We start from the raw sequence: 14,365 nt of genomic DNA, 5'->3' as shown, positions 1-14,365 counted from the left end.
CTCTGAAAATATTATTGGCCTCATTTGACCAAATTGTCACCAAGAAGCCAACTCCAAATGTATTTTGTGTGTGTAAAATTTCAGTTGTTTGCATAGAATTTCGCTTAAGTTTATGCAAAACAATATTTGCTTATCATTTAACAAATAGGCAGAAACAAAAAAACTCTTGACTTAAGTATTTTCGCCCCAGAACATTTTCTTTGACCCCTGCACATGTCATGAACAAGGGGCATTTTTTTCCTGGTTTATAAAATCTATTGAAATCTGTGTAACTCGGTGCAGGTTTACAACAGTCGACAAGAACTGGCGCGACATCATGAAGGCGTCCTTGCTGGACAAACACGTGCTCGAGGTGATCAAGATCGACAAGCTTCTCGAGCGTCTGAAGAAGTCCAACGAACTGCTCGAACTCATTCAAAAGGTGCAGGTTTTTTTCCCGCTATTTTGGGCCTTTTTAATTGGAGAAAATCATGTGTTTTTTACTAAAATTAGGAAATTGTTTGTTGAGTTTTGTTTGCTTTCAAATACTTAACAGTTTGTAATAAAAGTGTTTTCAATATTATATTTAAAGCCCAAAGTTTGTCCCCTAAATTTGACCAAAAAACATACTGAACTGCATCCACAAAGTGAGTTTCCTTTTACAAGGGTCTGAACGATTACCTGGAAAAGAAGCGGCTGTACTTCCCGCGCTTCTTCTTCCTGTCCAACGACGAGCTGCTTGAGATCCTGTCCGAGACCAAGGACCCGAAGCGAGTGCAGCCGCACTTGAAGAAGTGTTTTGAGGGCATTGCAAAGCTGGAGTTTACGGACGTGCTAGACATCACGCACATGCTGAGCAGTGAGGGAGAGGTGTGTGGCTTAACCCATTGCATGCTGGGAAATTTGTCTTCTGCTAAAATGTCGTCTGCTGAATTTCTAAACTTAGCATTTTCTTCGATTTTTTAACCAGGTTTTCCGAAGGAAAAAACTGGTTATTAGATTGGCGAATGTCGGCAACCGGCCGGGCGGGTGGGCGGCCTGGCGGGCGGAACAAGCTTGTCCGGGTCATAATTTTGTTGTTCATTGTGAGATTTAATATCATTTGGTACATTTGTTCACCGTCATTAGACAGTGTGTTGCGCAAAGAATTACGTCAATATCTCCAAGGTCAAGGTCACACTTTGAGTTCAAAGGTCAAAAATGGCCATAAATGAGCTTGTCCGGGCCATAACTATGTAATTCATTGTGAGATTTTAAAATCATTTGGCACATTTGTTCACCATCTTGGGACGGTGTGTTGCGCGAAAAAATTACGTCAATATCTCCAAGGTCAAGGTCACACTTTGAGTTCAAAGGTCAAAAATGGCCATAAATGAGCTTGTCTGGGTCATAACTATGTCATTCATTGTGAGATTTTAAAATCATTTGGCACATTTGTTCACCATCATGGGACGGTGTGTCGCAAGAAAGAATTACATCACTATCTCCAAGGTCAAGGTCGCCACGACTAAAAATAGATTTATTTTGAAACAAAGGGGGTTAATTATAAACAATCAGTTTAGTTTGAGTTGTCACCCTTTATCAGACTTTTTTCACATTGAAAACCTGGTTTTGTGACAATTTTGTTCCTTGTTTCAAAGAATACTATCAGAATATTAAACAGTTTGGATCCTGATGAGACGCCACGTTCTGTGGCGTCTCATCTGGATCCAAACTGTTTACAAAGGCCTTCAAAATTCGGTTCCAGCACTGAAAGAGGTAATTTGATGAAACAATTACGTACACAACTAGACAAAGTTTTCATTGAGTTTTATTTTTGCTATTTAACACAAATGCTTTCCAGAGTCCACCAAGAATTCTTATCAACAGGTGCAAGGCCTGGTGGCAACTAGAAAATGTATATTCTATATCTCTAGCTGTCTCTTTAATTGAACATAATTAAACACTGAGTGGCAAACACTAATTGATGTTTTAACTTAAGAAAACTATAGCTGAAAATCAATTAGTGGCTGATCATGTTTTAACATGGTATGGTGTTTGAATATTTTAGCAAAATTTGCTTATAAGTTTAAACAATTATGTCCAGTAATAATTAATTTCAAGAAATAACTATGTATGTTTTCTTCACGTGACAGGTGGTGCAACTGCGTGACGTGATCTCGACCTCAAAGGCTCGCGGCCAGGTGGAGAAGTGGCTCCTGGAGCTGGAGGCTGACATGCTTTCCTCATTGCACAAGGTGAGACTCAACCTCAAACTCATGTTTATGAAAACTCAAAGTATTGACCCCTGCTTTCCACACAGGCTATTCATGGACGATTCTTTTGAACTAAACTCTATTTGTGTGTATAAGAGACTTCATTTTAACAAAAAATTCAATTAAAGCCGAAATTGATTTCCCAGGTTAGCCTGTGCTGACTTCACAGGCTAATCTAGGACGACACAATCAAACATTAGGCACATTTATTTATTTAGTCCAGTTTTTCTAGAGCATGACTCATATGATAGGCCTTTTATCGCCCCATTGGTGCCAATGGGTACCATGTGCCTACTAATTTCAGTGCCACATGGTACCTTTTTGCGCTCAGAGGGCGATAAACATTAAGTATCTCATAAGGGTTCATTTTATTAGCTCGACTGTTTTTGAAGAAAACCCGAGGTAATATCATAGCCAGCTCGTCCGCCGCCCATGTCATGCTTAAACCTTAAAATTGGCTCTAAAATCAAAGTGCTTCCACCTACAACTTTGAAACTTCATATGTAGCTGCACCTTGATGAGTTCTACATGCCACACCCATTTTTGGGGCACTAGGTTAAAGGTCATGGTCACTGTGACCTTTAAAAAAGAAAAAAAAAATCTTCTGACAAGCTTTAATTTATTCAAAACTTCACCCATTGTTTGATTTTATCAGGTGACCGGTGAATCCCTGGAGGCGTACAAGACTCAGCCAAGGTCTGCGTGGGTCAAGGCCTGGCCCGGTCAGTGTGTACTGGCTGTTACGGCCAAGTACTGGACGGACTTCATTCACGAGGCCATCAGGAAGGGCGGCAATGCTCTCCAGCTGTACCTTGACCTGAACAACAAACAGATCGACGAGATTGTTGCCATGGTGATTTTTTTATTATTCATTATTTAATAAATAGTATACTTAAATGTTTACACAATAGTTGTCATAGAATCGGACAATCACTTTGATGGGTTTGCAATTGTACTGACCGGACTTACGAAGTGAACATCCAAACAATTGCAATGTTTTTTTTGCAAATTGTAGCTGACAGACTGGTTCATTGGAATTTGGGCCAGTAATATTGACAAGATTTACAGACCTCCTGCACTTTCATGGTTAACCCTTTCACCCATAAGAAGCAATGTGAAAATGGCGTTTGCAACCAGCTTAAAATCAGAACAGCCTGCGAGTGACTCGCAGTCTGTTGAGGTTTTTTGCTGTTTGCTGCTCATCAGTATCTAAGGGTTGGAAATGAAGCCTTTAACGTTTGAATCTAGTTAGAAAGGTCTCTAATAAAATTGAACTTTCTGAGGGACTACAAATGTGTTCAAATATGTATCTAAGTGGTAAACGGTTAATTAACCCTTTGCCACTTACATACGTATTTTGACGCATTTGTGGTCCCTTTGAAAGTTAAATTAAATTTTATTCCCTTTCTTACTAAATTCTAGTTTGAAAGGCTTCATTTTTAGCCCCAATTGATGAGCAGCAAACAACATAAACCTGATCAGACGGCGATTCACTCGCAGGCTTTTTCGGTTTTATGCTGGCTGCAAGTCATTTTTACTTTGCTTCTTATGGGGGAAAGGGTTTTAATGTAATAATAATACATATTCTTATTGTTCACAGGTGCGCGGCAAGCTGTCAAAACAGAACCGTACAACACTTCAAGCCTTGATTGTATTGGACGTTCACGCGAGAGACGTGCTGGCCAATCTCGTGTCTCTGAACATCTCCAGTGAGTTTGACTTCAACTGGCTCAGTCAGCTCCGATATTACTGGGAGGTAAGGTCTTGCTTGTATTGTTATTTGATATTGTTTTGTTGTGAAATGGCCGATTAACAACCTTCTGGGGCCGTATTCCAGTAGCTTCTTAAGTTTTCACTCAAGTTATGAAATTTCTTAAATAAATTTCTTAAGTTAAATGAGAAATGTAAAAAACAAAACATGAGATGCTTAGTATTTCTCTTTAAGAAATTCCTTTAAGAGTTAAAGGAAGTTAACTTAATTTTTAATATATGAGAAAAAATACACAGAGTAAAGAAATTTATTAAGTTTATGAAGCTACCAGAATTTAACTTAAGTAAAATCTTATGTTTAAAGAAAAAATGGCAGAGATAAGTAAAAATACTGCGCAATATTTCAACTTAAGTTATTTTTTAACTTAAGAAGCTACTGGAATACGGCCCCTGGTGTCCTTATGCTTAGGTAATTGTTTAAGTCAGCTGAGATATTTTTTGGTGGTAAGGGCTCTGCTTGTATTATTTCTTTATATGAGACCTGCTCTTGAAAAAACGGGGCTTAAACCATATGTGTAAAGTTTTGTCCCATATTAGCCAGTGCAATCCACACAGGCTTATCAGGGACAAGCTTTTATGCAGTAATGGTATTTTTCATATTAATTTTTTTTTAGTTTAGTTTATTTCTCATATGAAAAATTCACACCTTATCACTTATAAAAAAGTAAACCAAAATAGTCTGTTCTTTTTTTGCCATAATGATCGTATGATTACAAATATTTCTTTATAGTTTTATTTTTGAAATATTGAATGATGAAACTAAATTTACACCTATCACTTGTTTAAATGTTATAAAACGATTACCAAAATATTTTGTTCTCTTTTTCTGTCAGGATGATCGCATGGTAACCAGGATGATCAACGCCATGTTGAAGTACGGCTATGAGTATCTCGGAAACTCAGGCCGCCTTGTGATCACCCCCCTCACTGACAGATGTTACAGGTACAGTATGCAAATGAGTGGGGAGCTGAAAAACAGTGGTTTAATGCATTTGCGTAAAGTGTTGTCCCTGATTAGCCTGTGCAGTCAGACACGGCAATCTAGACTCTAAAAAAGAGACGCGATGGTCGAGTGGTAACATTCTGGTCTACCATTCCAGAGGTCCCCGGTTCAAATCCCGGCCGGGGCACTGGAAATTTCAGAAATGCTTCAAGTATTTCCCACCCAACTAGAGATGTACTGAAATGAAACCCAGGTAATTCTTGCGTGTATCATTGCTATACACTGAGCACGTAAAAGAACCAAGGTATCTATTCGCAAATAGCTAGAGTATCGCACCCGGATTCCTTGTATCTCAATACTGTCTCTTCTGCTTGCTGTCTCTTCAGCAAAACCAAAGGACCCCATTGGAAATAAGTGCTTGCACTTTCATGGGTTATCCTTGACCGCAAGGTAAAAATAAATACATACTTCCTTTAAAAGAAAAATTCAATAAAGGGGAAAGTATTGTCCATGTATAGCCTGTGCAGACTTCACAGGCTAATCGGAGACAACACTTCACACACATGGATGATGCCCTGTTGGGGCCCAGCGCTAGGTTCAAATACTGTAGATGTAGTTTGTATGTTTCCTTGAATTAATTGCAGGAAATACAAAAGTTGCCACTTTGTGTTTCACTCTGTCAATCTGTTCTTGTCCGACTAGTTTTAATTTCTGGACGTTTTCTTGGGAACTTCTTGCCCTTATTAATTGAAACTATGGTAAACTTCATAACCAAGTATTAAATTCAAAAAAAATAAAATAATTTCATAAATAAGATCATGTTAAATATTTGTGTTCCTGTTACATATACAATATTTGTGATAGCTTGAGATTTAATTAGCCGTCTAAGTACTGTTAAATCATTATTATTTATGGTACATTAATTTTTCTTGATTCCGTGGTTTGGCCAATCCATGAATTAAAAATAAACACTTCGAAAAATTGACAGACACAAATGTCTCCTTTCCCCCCCCCCCCCCTTAAATCAGAAATCCCCAGTTTCCATGTACTCAAAATATTATTGTTGTTTTTTTCAACCACAAAATTTCATGACGATGAATGTAAATGAATTTACTGTATTTTCTGTTCTTACTGAATGTGCACTTATCATAATGAAGAGAAGGAAAATAGTCCCTACTCTCTCCCTATGTGATGTCTCATTTCAAATTCACGTAATATAGAGTTTTTAAAGACTTTTCCCTCATAATTGGAGTGGGATCTCGTAGTGAAATGACCAGCAGATATACCACAGTTTCACGATAATCCCCACAAAATTTACTCAAATATTTTTCCTGCACTTTCCCCAGGACCCTGTTTGGTGCCCTGCAGCTGCATCTGGGTGGCGCCCCGGAGGGCCCGGCAGGAACCGGTAAGACTGAGACCACCAAGGATCTCGCCAAGGCCGTTGCCAAGCAGTGCGTCGTCTTCAACTGCTCCGACGGTCTGGATTACATCGCCCTCGGGAAATTCTTCAAGGTCAGTAAACGGTTGTAATAATTTATAAAAATGTATATAATATATATATTAGAGAACAAAATATTCATATTTGGATATTTGTCTTGATGGGATAACTTTTTTACACTGCATGTTACAAGCTCATGAATGTATCCATGTATTTATGCGCTTTGCTAAATGGGAGGTTTCCATCTATGAATAAATGAAAAGACACCGCTTTTTATTGTAGGAAATAAGAATTAACCTGCTTACGATAAACATGCTTTCCATTACTGTAGACTAATTATTTATCATGGGCCTTAATTTTCGTTGATTGTGTCGGTTGAGCGATCCATTAATTTAAGAAAAACACATAGAGAAATGACAGAGACATTTTCCTCATGTATTTTTCCAAAATCGAAAACAAACCAACATATGCGTCCACAAAAAAGTTATTTATTGAAAAAAAAAAAAATGTATGCTGACATATATAGATGAATGTACAGTATTTACAGGGTACAGTCAGTCTTCAGCCACAAATCTTCTCTAATTTAATTTCAGGGCCTTGCATCGTGTGGCGCCTGGTCATGCTTCGACGAGTTCAACCGTATCGACCTTGAGGTGTTGTCTGTCGTAGCTCAGCAGATCCTGACCATCCAAAGAGGTCTGTTTGTTTTGTTCTCTATATTTAAGACGCACTCTACATTCTGCATTTATTAAGATATTAATGAGCCTAGCTTTGGCTTAATGCATTTGCCAAAAGTGTCTTCCCAGAGTAGCACAGGCTTATCAGGGATTTCACTTTCAGCTTTAATAGAATTTTTAGTTTAATGGAAGTCTCTTCTTAGCCAAAATTCAGTCTAGGCAGAGAGTGTCATCCTAGATTAGCCTGTGCAGACTACACAGGCTAATCTTGGATGATACTTTACCTGCACGAATTAAACCCTATTTTCCCAGATCGATTCTCAAATATGAACAGTTTATTTTAAACACATACTTATTGTCCCTTATATCTCCAGCCATTAATAGTGGTGCAGACAGCCTGGTGTTTGAAGGCACAGAGATCCGACTGGACCCAACCTGCTCCGTGTTTATCACCATGAACCCTGGTTACGCTGGCCGTTCTGAGCTGCCTGACAACCTTAAGGTACAAATTCACTCACCATAAGTACTCGGCCATAAGTCTACTCACTCATAAGTCTATCCATAGTCGCCGTGGCATAGTGGATATGGTTTCCACCTAGCCACAGGGAGGTCATGGGCTGGATTTCCACTGTGGGAGTGTTCTTTAGATCTCTACTCAAATGACACTAAGTACTGGTTCTACCCAGGAAACTGACTCAAGAGCGTTTCAAATAGCCTATGGGTTTCAATGCAATTCAGCTAAAATAATTAAGGGTCTATCATCATTCTATCCACCCATGAATTCCAGGTGCCATCCTTTTCGCTTGAGTGTGTTTATTCAACTTGCAATAAGAATGATTACAATTTTCACATAAACCTCCATTTTTTCCCCTAAAGTGGGACACAATTCCTGTGTGACTGTTGAAGTGGTTCGTAAAATGTTACGGTACTAATATGAAATGCATTTGTTAGAAAATAGAAGCAAAGCTTATGTAGTTAAAAAATAATGTTACCTCAAGTTAAGGGCACCACTTAATTATTTTCATCTTGCTCTTAAGCCCAAACGTTATGATAATATTAAAACAGCTGTATCTTAAGTATTATGTCATAAAATATTTCTTAAAAAGTAACTGAATTCCTATCAATCCCTTTGGGGACATAGTTTTCTACGGTGATTGAAACGAATCCATGTTTAAAGTTTTACCTCATAAAACATTTAACAAAATCACTCATGAATTCATTTTTCCTACTGAAACCTTTAATTATTTGACCTGGAACATATTTTCTAGTTATTTGGTGCATTGCTTAGAAAAGGGAAAAATAAAGAAAATTATAGCTATTTGGAAATTTATATACTAAAATAATAAAAAAATATCACTGAATTCATAACAAATCGTTTGCAGGCTTTGTTCCGTACAGTGGCGATGATGGTGCCAGATTACGCGCTTATCGCTGAGATCTCGCTGTACTCGTGCGGTTTCGTGAATGCCCGCCCGTTGTCAATCAAGATCGTGGCGGTGTACAGACTGTGCTCGGAGCAGCTGTCTTCCCAACATCACTACGACTACGGCATGAGGGCCGTCAAGTCTGTCTTGACAGCTGCCGGAAACTTAAAGGTACGTTGCGATCAGTCTGGCTTATTTGTTTGTTTTTTTTGAGAATCTAGTCCTAAGATTTTTTGTTCACCTTTGAAGGAAAGATTGCTTGCCCTTGTAAAAAATTGTTAATGAGAGAGGAATTATTTTATTTCTTTGATAAGCATAACATGTTTAAATTCTTTCTTTTCTTTTTTAAACATTTATCAAAGACTTTGCTACAGATGCTAAAATATATACTCAAACTTGGTTTGATAAAAATAGCTTGGAACATATCCAAAAGTGAATTTTACTTTGTATTTTTTTCAATATTTTGCCAATTTATTTTTTCCAAATAAAGCTTACATTTATAGGGGAGTTTTAATTTTAGGGGAAAAATATATTCCATTTAAGGGGGGCGGGGGAGATACCATATTTGGGCTCAAAATAAACCATAAAAAATCACTAGGCAAGCCTAATATTTGACATTGGCTGATGGTTTATTGCCTATCTTGAAGACACTTAAATCAGAAATAACGCTTATTTAACTTTTCTTCTTGAAATACCTAAATACAATTCTTTATTTGCTTTTCAGTAACTAATCTTGTTCAAATGTCCCCAATCTTTTCTCTTCTGTAACAAAAATGACAACCAACTGAACCAGTTTTCAGAAGGACAATTTTAACCCTTTTCCACTCAGAATCAAAGTGGAAATGGCTATATGCAACCAGCATAAAACCAGAACAGCCAGCGAGTAACGTGCATGCTGTTCAGATTTTATGCTGTTTGCTGCTCATCAGTATCAAGGTTGGAAATAAAGAATTTAAAACTTGAATCTGTCAAGAAAGGTCTTAAATTGTGTTTGATTTTCTAAGGTCAGGGTCTATAAACCTGTCAAAGTGCATATCTAAGTGGTAAAGAGTAAAAGATGTTCTCTCATCGTTTCTTCAGCTGAAATACCCAGACGAGGACGAGAACATTCTGATGCTACGTTCCATCATTGACGTCAACCTTCCGAAGTTCTTGAGCCACGACCTGCCCCTATTCCATGGTATCACTTCGGATCTCTTCCCCGGCGTGAAACTTCCCGAACCAGATTACGAAATCCTCAATGAGCATGTGCGGGACAACTGCGTCAAGATGAATCTGCAGTGTGTTGACTTCTTCCTCGAGAAAATACAGCAGGTACAGTCTATTGTTTGACATTTGATTTAACCCCCTCCCTGCATCTCCCTCAAGTATGTAGTAAACTATCCTCAGGAACAACTGCATCAATTTTTAGCTCGGCTGTTTTCGGAGAAAACCCGAGGTATTGTCATAGCAAGCTCGTCGTCTGCCGTCCATGTCATGCTAAAACCTTGACATTTGGCTCTAAAATCAAAGTGCTTCCATCTAGAACTTTGAAACTTCATATGTAGATGCACTTTGATGAGTTCTACACCCCACACCCATTTTTGGGTCACTTGGTCAAAGGTCAAGGTAAAAAAAAATCTGACAAGCTTTCATTTATTCAAAACAGCTGCACCTGCAGCCAAGTGTTGCAGGCACCCGTTATGGTGTGCTCTTGTTAAATTAAAACAACACACTTTTTGCGTACAGATATTTATAGTTTTACACTACAAATACAAAATATTTTATGGTTTTACAGTACAAAACAAAATATATTTTGGTTTTAAAGTGCAAAACAACAAATACTATGGTTTTACAGTACACAAAAATATACTATGGTTTAACAGTACAAAAACAAAATATGTTATGGTTTTAAAGTACAAAACAAAATATATTTTGGTTTTAAAGTATAAAACAAAAAAATACTATGGTTTTACAGTACACAAGAAAATACACTATGGTTTTACACTACAAATACAAAATATTTTATGGTTTTACAGTACAAAACAAAATATATTTTGGTTTTAAAGTGCAAAACAACAAATACTATGGTTTTACAGTACACAAAAAAATACACTATGGTTTTACAGTACAAAAACAAAATATGTTATGGTTTTAAAGTACAAAACAAAATATATTTTGGTTTTAAAGTATAAAACAAAAAAATACTATGGTTTTACAGTACACAAGAAAATTCACTATGGTTTTACAGTACACAAATTAATACACTATGGTTTTACAGTTCAAAAGATAGTATACAACTGCTTTAAAAAAAAGTTTTCTCTTCCATTTCTCAGATCTACGAGATGATGATTGTGCGTCATGGTTTCATGATTGTCGGTGAACCATTCGGTGGCAAGACCTCCGCCTACAGAGTGCTGGCCGCAGCCCTTGGCGACATTCATGAGAAAGTAAGAGAAATGAGAGTTGTGTGTGAAATATGGGAAAATCAGTGGTAATTGGAATGAGTGATTGAAACAATGTGAACTTTGAGAAATACGAGAAATGAATTTGGAATAAGGGGAATTATATGATGTGAAATAAGAGAAATGATATGATGTGAAATATGAGAAATTAAATTATAGATTAAATTATCAAATGAAATTGTAGGAAATAAGAAAAAAATATTAAAAATGTGAAAGAAATGACAATAGAAAGACATAAGATTAATGAAATTTAAATTATTGTCATGATATTCTTTTCTATCAAATGCTGCGGGATTACATATTTGCCTCGCTCTGGGAACTTGCAGTCGGCAAAGGCTAATCAGGGACAACACTTTCCCCTTTTACGGTGTTTTTTGTTCGAAGGAAGTCTCTTCTTACAAAAAAACAACATCTTAAGAATGAAAGTTACAACTCTGATTAATCTTTGTGGACAGCACAGGCTAATTTTGGACTGCATCCTAACCCTTTGCATGCTGGGAAATTTGTCGTCTGCTAAAATGTCTTCTGCTGAATTTCTAAAATCAGCATTTTCTTCAATTTTTTTCAAAGAATGCTATCAGAATCGCAAACAGTTTGGATCCTGATGAGACGCCACGTTCTGTGGCGTCTCATCTGGATCCAAACTGTTTGCAAAGGCCTTCAAAATTCGGTTCCCGCACTGAAAGAGATAAGCAAGGTAAGATATGTTACTTACCTTGTAAGATTTTGGCTCTCTCAGGGATGCATGAAGAAAAGTCAGATGTAAATCATCACAAACCTAGTAACCTCTGTGTATATTTTACTATATATTTTTAAGTAGCTATGGCACAGTGGGTATGGTGTCTGCCTAGCGACAAGGAGGTCATGAGTTTGATCCCCACTGTGTGTGTGTTCTTTAGATCTCCCCCAACGACACCTAGTACTGGTTCTACTCAGGAAATGACTTAAGAGCGTTTCATTAATCCTTTGGCTTATGATGCAAATGAGCTTAAATTAATAGGTTTAATATTTTAACTATAATATCCCCTGTTTACATTTTAGGGTCTGATGGAAGAGAACAAGGTTCAGATTACTGTGATCAACCCAAAGGCCATCACCATGGGTCAGCTCTACGGCTGCTTTGACCCGGTCTCACACGAGTGGTCAGACGGTGTGCTGGCCGTGTCGTACAGAGCTTTCGCCACATCAACTGTAAGTACAGATGGCTGTAGATACAGTCTTGTATAGTTGTGTACTTCTTACAGATACTTACCATACTAAGCCATGTAATAATGCACACCAACTTTTGCCACGTCAACTGTTAAGTAAAGATGGCTCCAGATATAGTTTTGTACTTTCAGAAGATACTTGTCATGGTTTTCAACATATCTCCGTGGATGGAAACTAACTTTATACAGTATGTTGCTCAGACATGTAACAGAGGCGTCAAAGTTTAGGATTATGCCTGAAATCAGGATTTTGGCCCTTAAGGACCAATTTTGATATCGATATAAATCAGAGGATTTTTTCTGGAATTGTAAGATTATTGTCACAAAATGTCATCTTAAACACAAATTATTTTACTTTGACATAATGTTTACAAAGTTATATATACTAATAAACAAAGTTACATAAGTTTTATACAATAGTAAACAAAGTTACATGAATTATTAACCCTTTTTTGCTCTGGCTCCAAAACGATAGGCCTTTTTTCAGGATTTTAGATTTTGGCCAATTGACACCCCTGATGTAACTATCTGTAGCACTTTGGTAGTCCTGAAAAAGAGTAAGAAGTCCAGAAAAAGTTCAGGTCATAATTATCAGATAGTTATTATTATCTATATGCACAGACTATAATCTAGGTTCAACAGTTTATTGACGTGCATTAAGCCCAGTATTCCCTGAACTAGGTTTATATATATAAATATGGAATAAAAGAACATTGCGATATTTAACCCTTTCAGTGCGGGAACCGAATTTTAAAGGCCTTTGCAAACAGTTTGGATCTAGATGAGACGCCACAGAACGTGGCGTCTCATCTGGATCCAAACTGTTTGCTATTCTGATAGTATTCTTTGAAAAAAAAATGAAGAAAATGCTTATTTTACAAATTCAGCAGACGACAAATTTCCCAGCATGCAAAGGGTTAAGGCTAATCTGAATTCAACAGTTTATGTGCATGCATTAAGCCCAGTTTTCCCTGAATGAAGCTTTTATGATTAAATATTGACTTAATATAGAACAAAAGAAGATTGAGATATTTTTTTGGTCCTTATTATTTTTTTAATGCATCTCTTTCTTTAATAAGACACATGGTAGGGACACAATCTGGTTGTAAAATTTTCTATGATTTTCAAAAATGACAAAAAATATAATTCCAGACACCAGACAGGAAGTGGCTGATATTTGACGGCCCTGTTGATGCCATCTGGATCGAGAACATGAACACTGTGCTGGACGACAACAAGAAGCTGTGCCTGATGAGCGGAGAGATCATCCAGCTCGCGCCCACCACCAACCTGATGTTTGAACCCATGGACCTTGAGGTAAAACAAGTTTTCAATGTTTTCAAGCATGCCAAAACATCAGTTTTTTTGCAACACAAACTAATAAACTTAAAATGAATGTTGTTTTACTAGAAGTTTCCCTACGTTCATTGTACCTGTAGTCGATCTCAGGTTTACCTCCCCTGCATACAATTTTGCCATGTTCACCAGGCTGCCTCCCCTGATATTTTCAGTTTTTTTGCAACACAAACTAATAAACTAAAACTTAATGTGGCTTTACTAGAAAATCCCACTACATTAATCGTACCTGTAGTCAATCTCAGGTTTACCTCCCCTGCTTTCAATTTTGACCTATTTTGCTAGGTTGCCTCCCCTGCCACGGTCTCCCGCTGCGGCATGATCTACATGGAGCCGTCCACCCTGGGCTGGCGGCCGCTGGTCAAGTCGTGGCTCAAGGATATGCCCCCAGCGGTCAACGAGATGCACAAGAGCACCATTCATGACCTGTTTGAGAGGTAAAATACAACAGATATAAGATTAAGCAAGAACAAACGAATGAAAGTACCTATTATAGTGGAAGGGCCATAATACTACCACAATTTTTGTCAGAAAACTGGGCTTAATCAATGTGAGTAAAGTTTTGTCCCAGATTAACCTGTGCAGTCTGCACAGGCTTATCAGGGACAACACTTTCTACTTTTATGGAATTTTTAATTTAAAGGAACTCACTTCTAAACGAAAGTCCAGTTTAAGCAGAAAGTTTGGGCTGACTAATTAAGGCGGACTAATTAAGGCGGACTAATTAAGGCGGACTGCAGAGGCTTACCTGGGGAAAAAATCTACTGACATGCATTTAGCCTAGTATTCCCAGAACAAGGCTCAACATGGCACTTGTCCATTCGTATGTCATCAGATTTTGTGGACTCAACTCTCTTTTTCTAATTTT

General features: G+C 37.5%; 1 protein-coding gene across 4 annotated transcripts in view; it reads left to right on the top strand.

Moving 5' to 3' along the window:
• LOC127848498 (dynein axonemal heavy chain 7-like) overlaps nt 1-14,365 on the top strand; it is a 281,861-nt gene that overhangs the window by 45,486 nt on the left and 222,010 nt on the right. For all 4 annotated transcript variants that reach the window (XM_052380990.1, XM_052380993.1, XM_052380992.1 and 1 more), the window contains 15 exons: nt 283-421; nt 646-849; nt 2,115-2,216; nt 2,890-3,087; nt 3,835-3,990; nt 4,838-4,947; nt 6,294-6,462; nt 6,982-7,084; nt 7,440-7,567; nt 8,448-8,660; nt 9,570-9,803; nt 10,805-10,918; nt 11,975-12,124; nt 13,294-13,458; nt 13,783-13,934. In XM_052380990.1, the coding sequence (XP_052236950.1) occupies nt 283-421; nt 646-849; nt 2,115-2,216; nt 2,890-3,087; nt 3,835-3,990; nt 4,838-4,947; nt 6,294-6,462; nt 6,982-7,084; nt 7,440-7,567; nt 8,448-8,660; nt 9,570-9,803; nt 10,805-10,918; nt 11,975-12,124; nt 13,294-13,458; nt 13,783-13,934 (2,337 nt within the window). The remainder of the gene's footprint in view (nt 1-282; nt 422-645; nt 850-2,114; nt 2,217-2,889; nt 3,088-3,834; nt 3,991-4,837; nt 4,948-6,293; nt 6,463-6,981; nt 7,085-7,439; nt 7,568-8,447; nt 8,661-9,569; nt 9,804-10,804; nt 10,919-11,974; nt 12,125-13,293; nt 13,459-13,782; nt 13,935-14,365) is intronic.

This window comes from Dreissena polymorpha, chromosome 10 (genome assembly GCF_020536995.1).
Source record: "Dreissena polymorpha isolate Duluth1 chromosome 10, UMN_Dpol_1.0, whole genome shotgun sequence".
Classification (NCBI taxonomy): domain Eukaryota; kingdom Metazoa; phylum Mollusca; class Bivalvia; order Myida; family Dreissenidae; genus Dreissena; species Dreissena polymorpha.
Note: the sequence above shows the minus strand (reverse complement) of the source record. Positions and strands in the feature narration are given on the sequence as shown.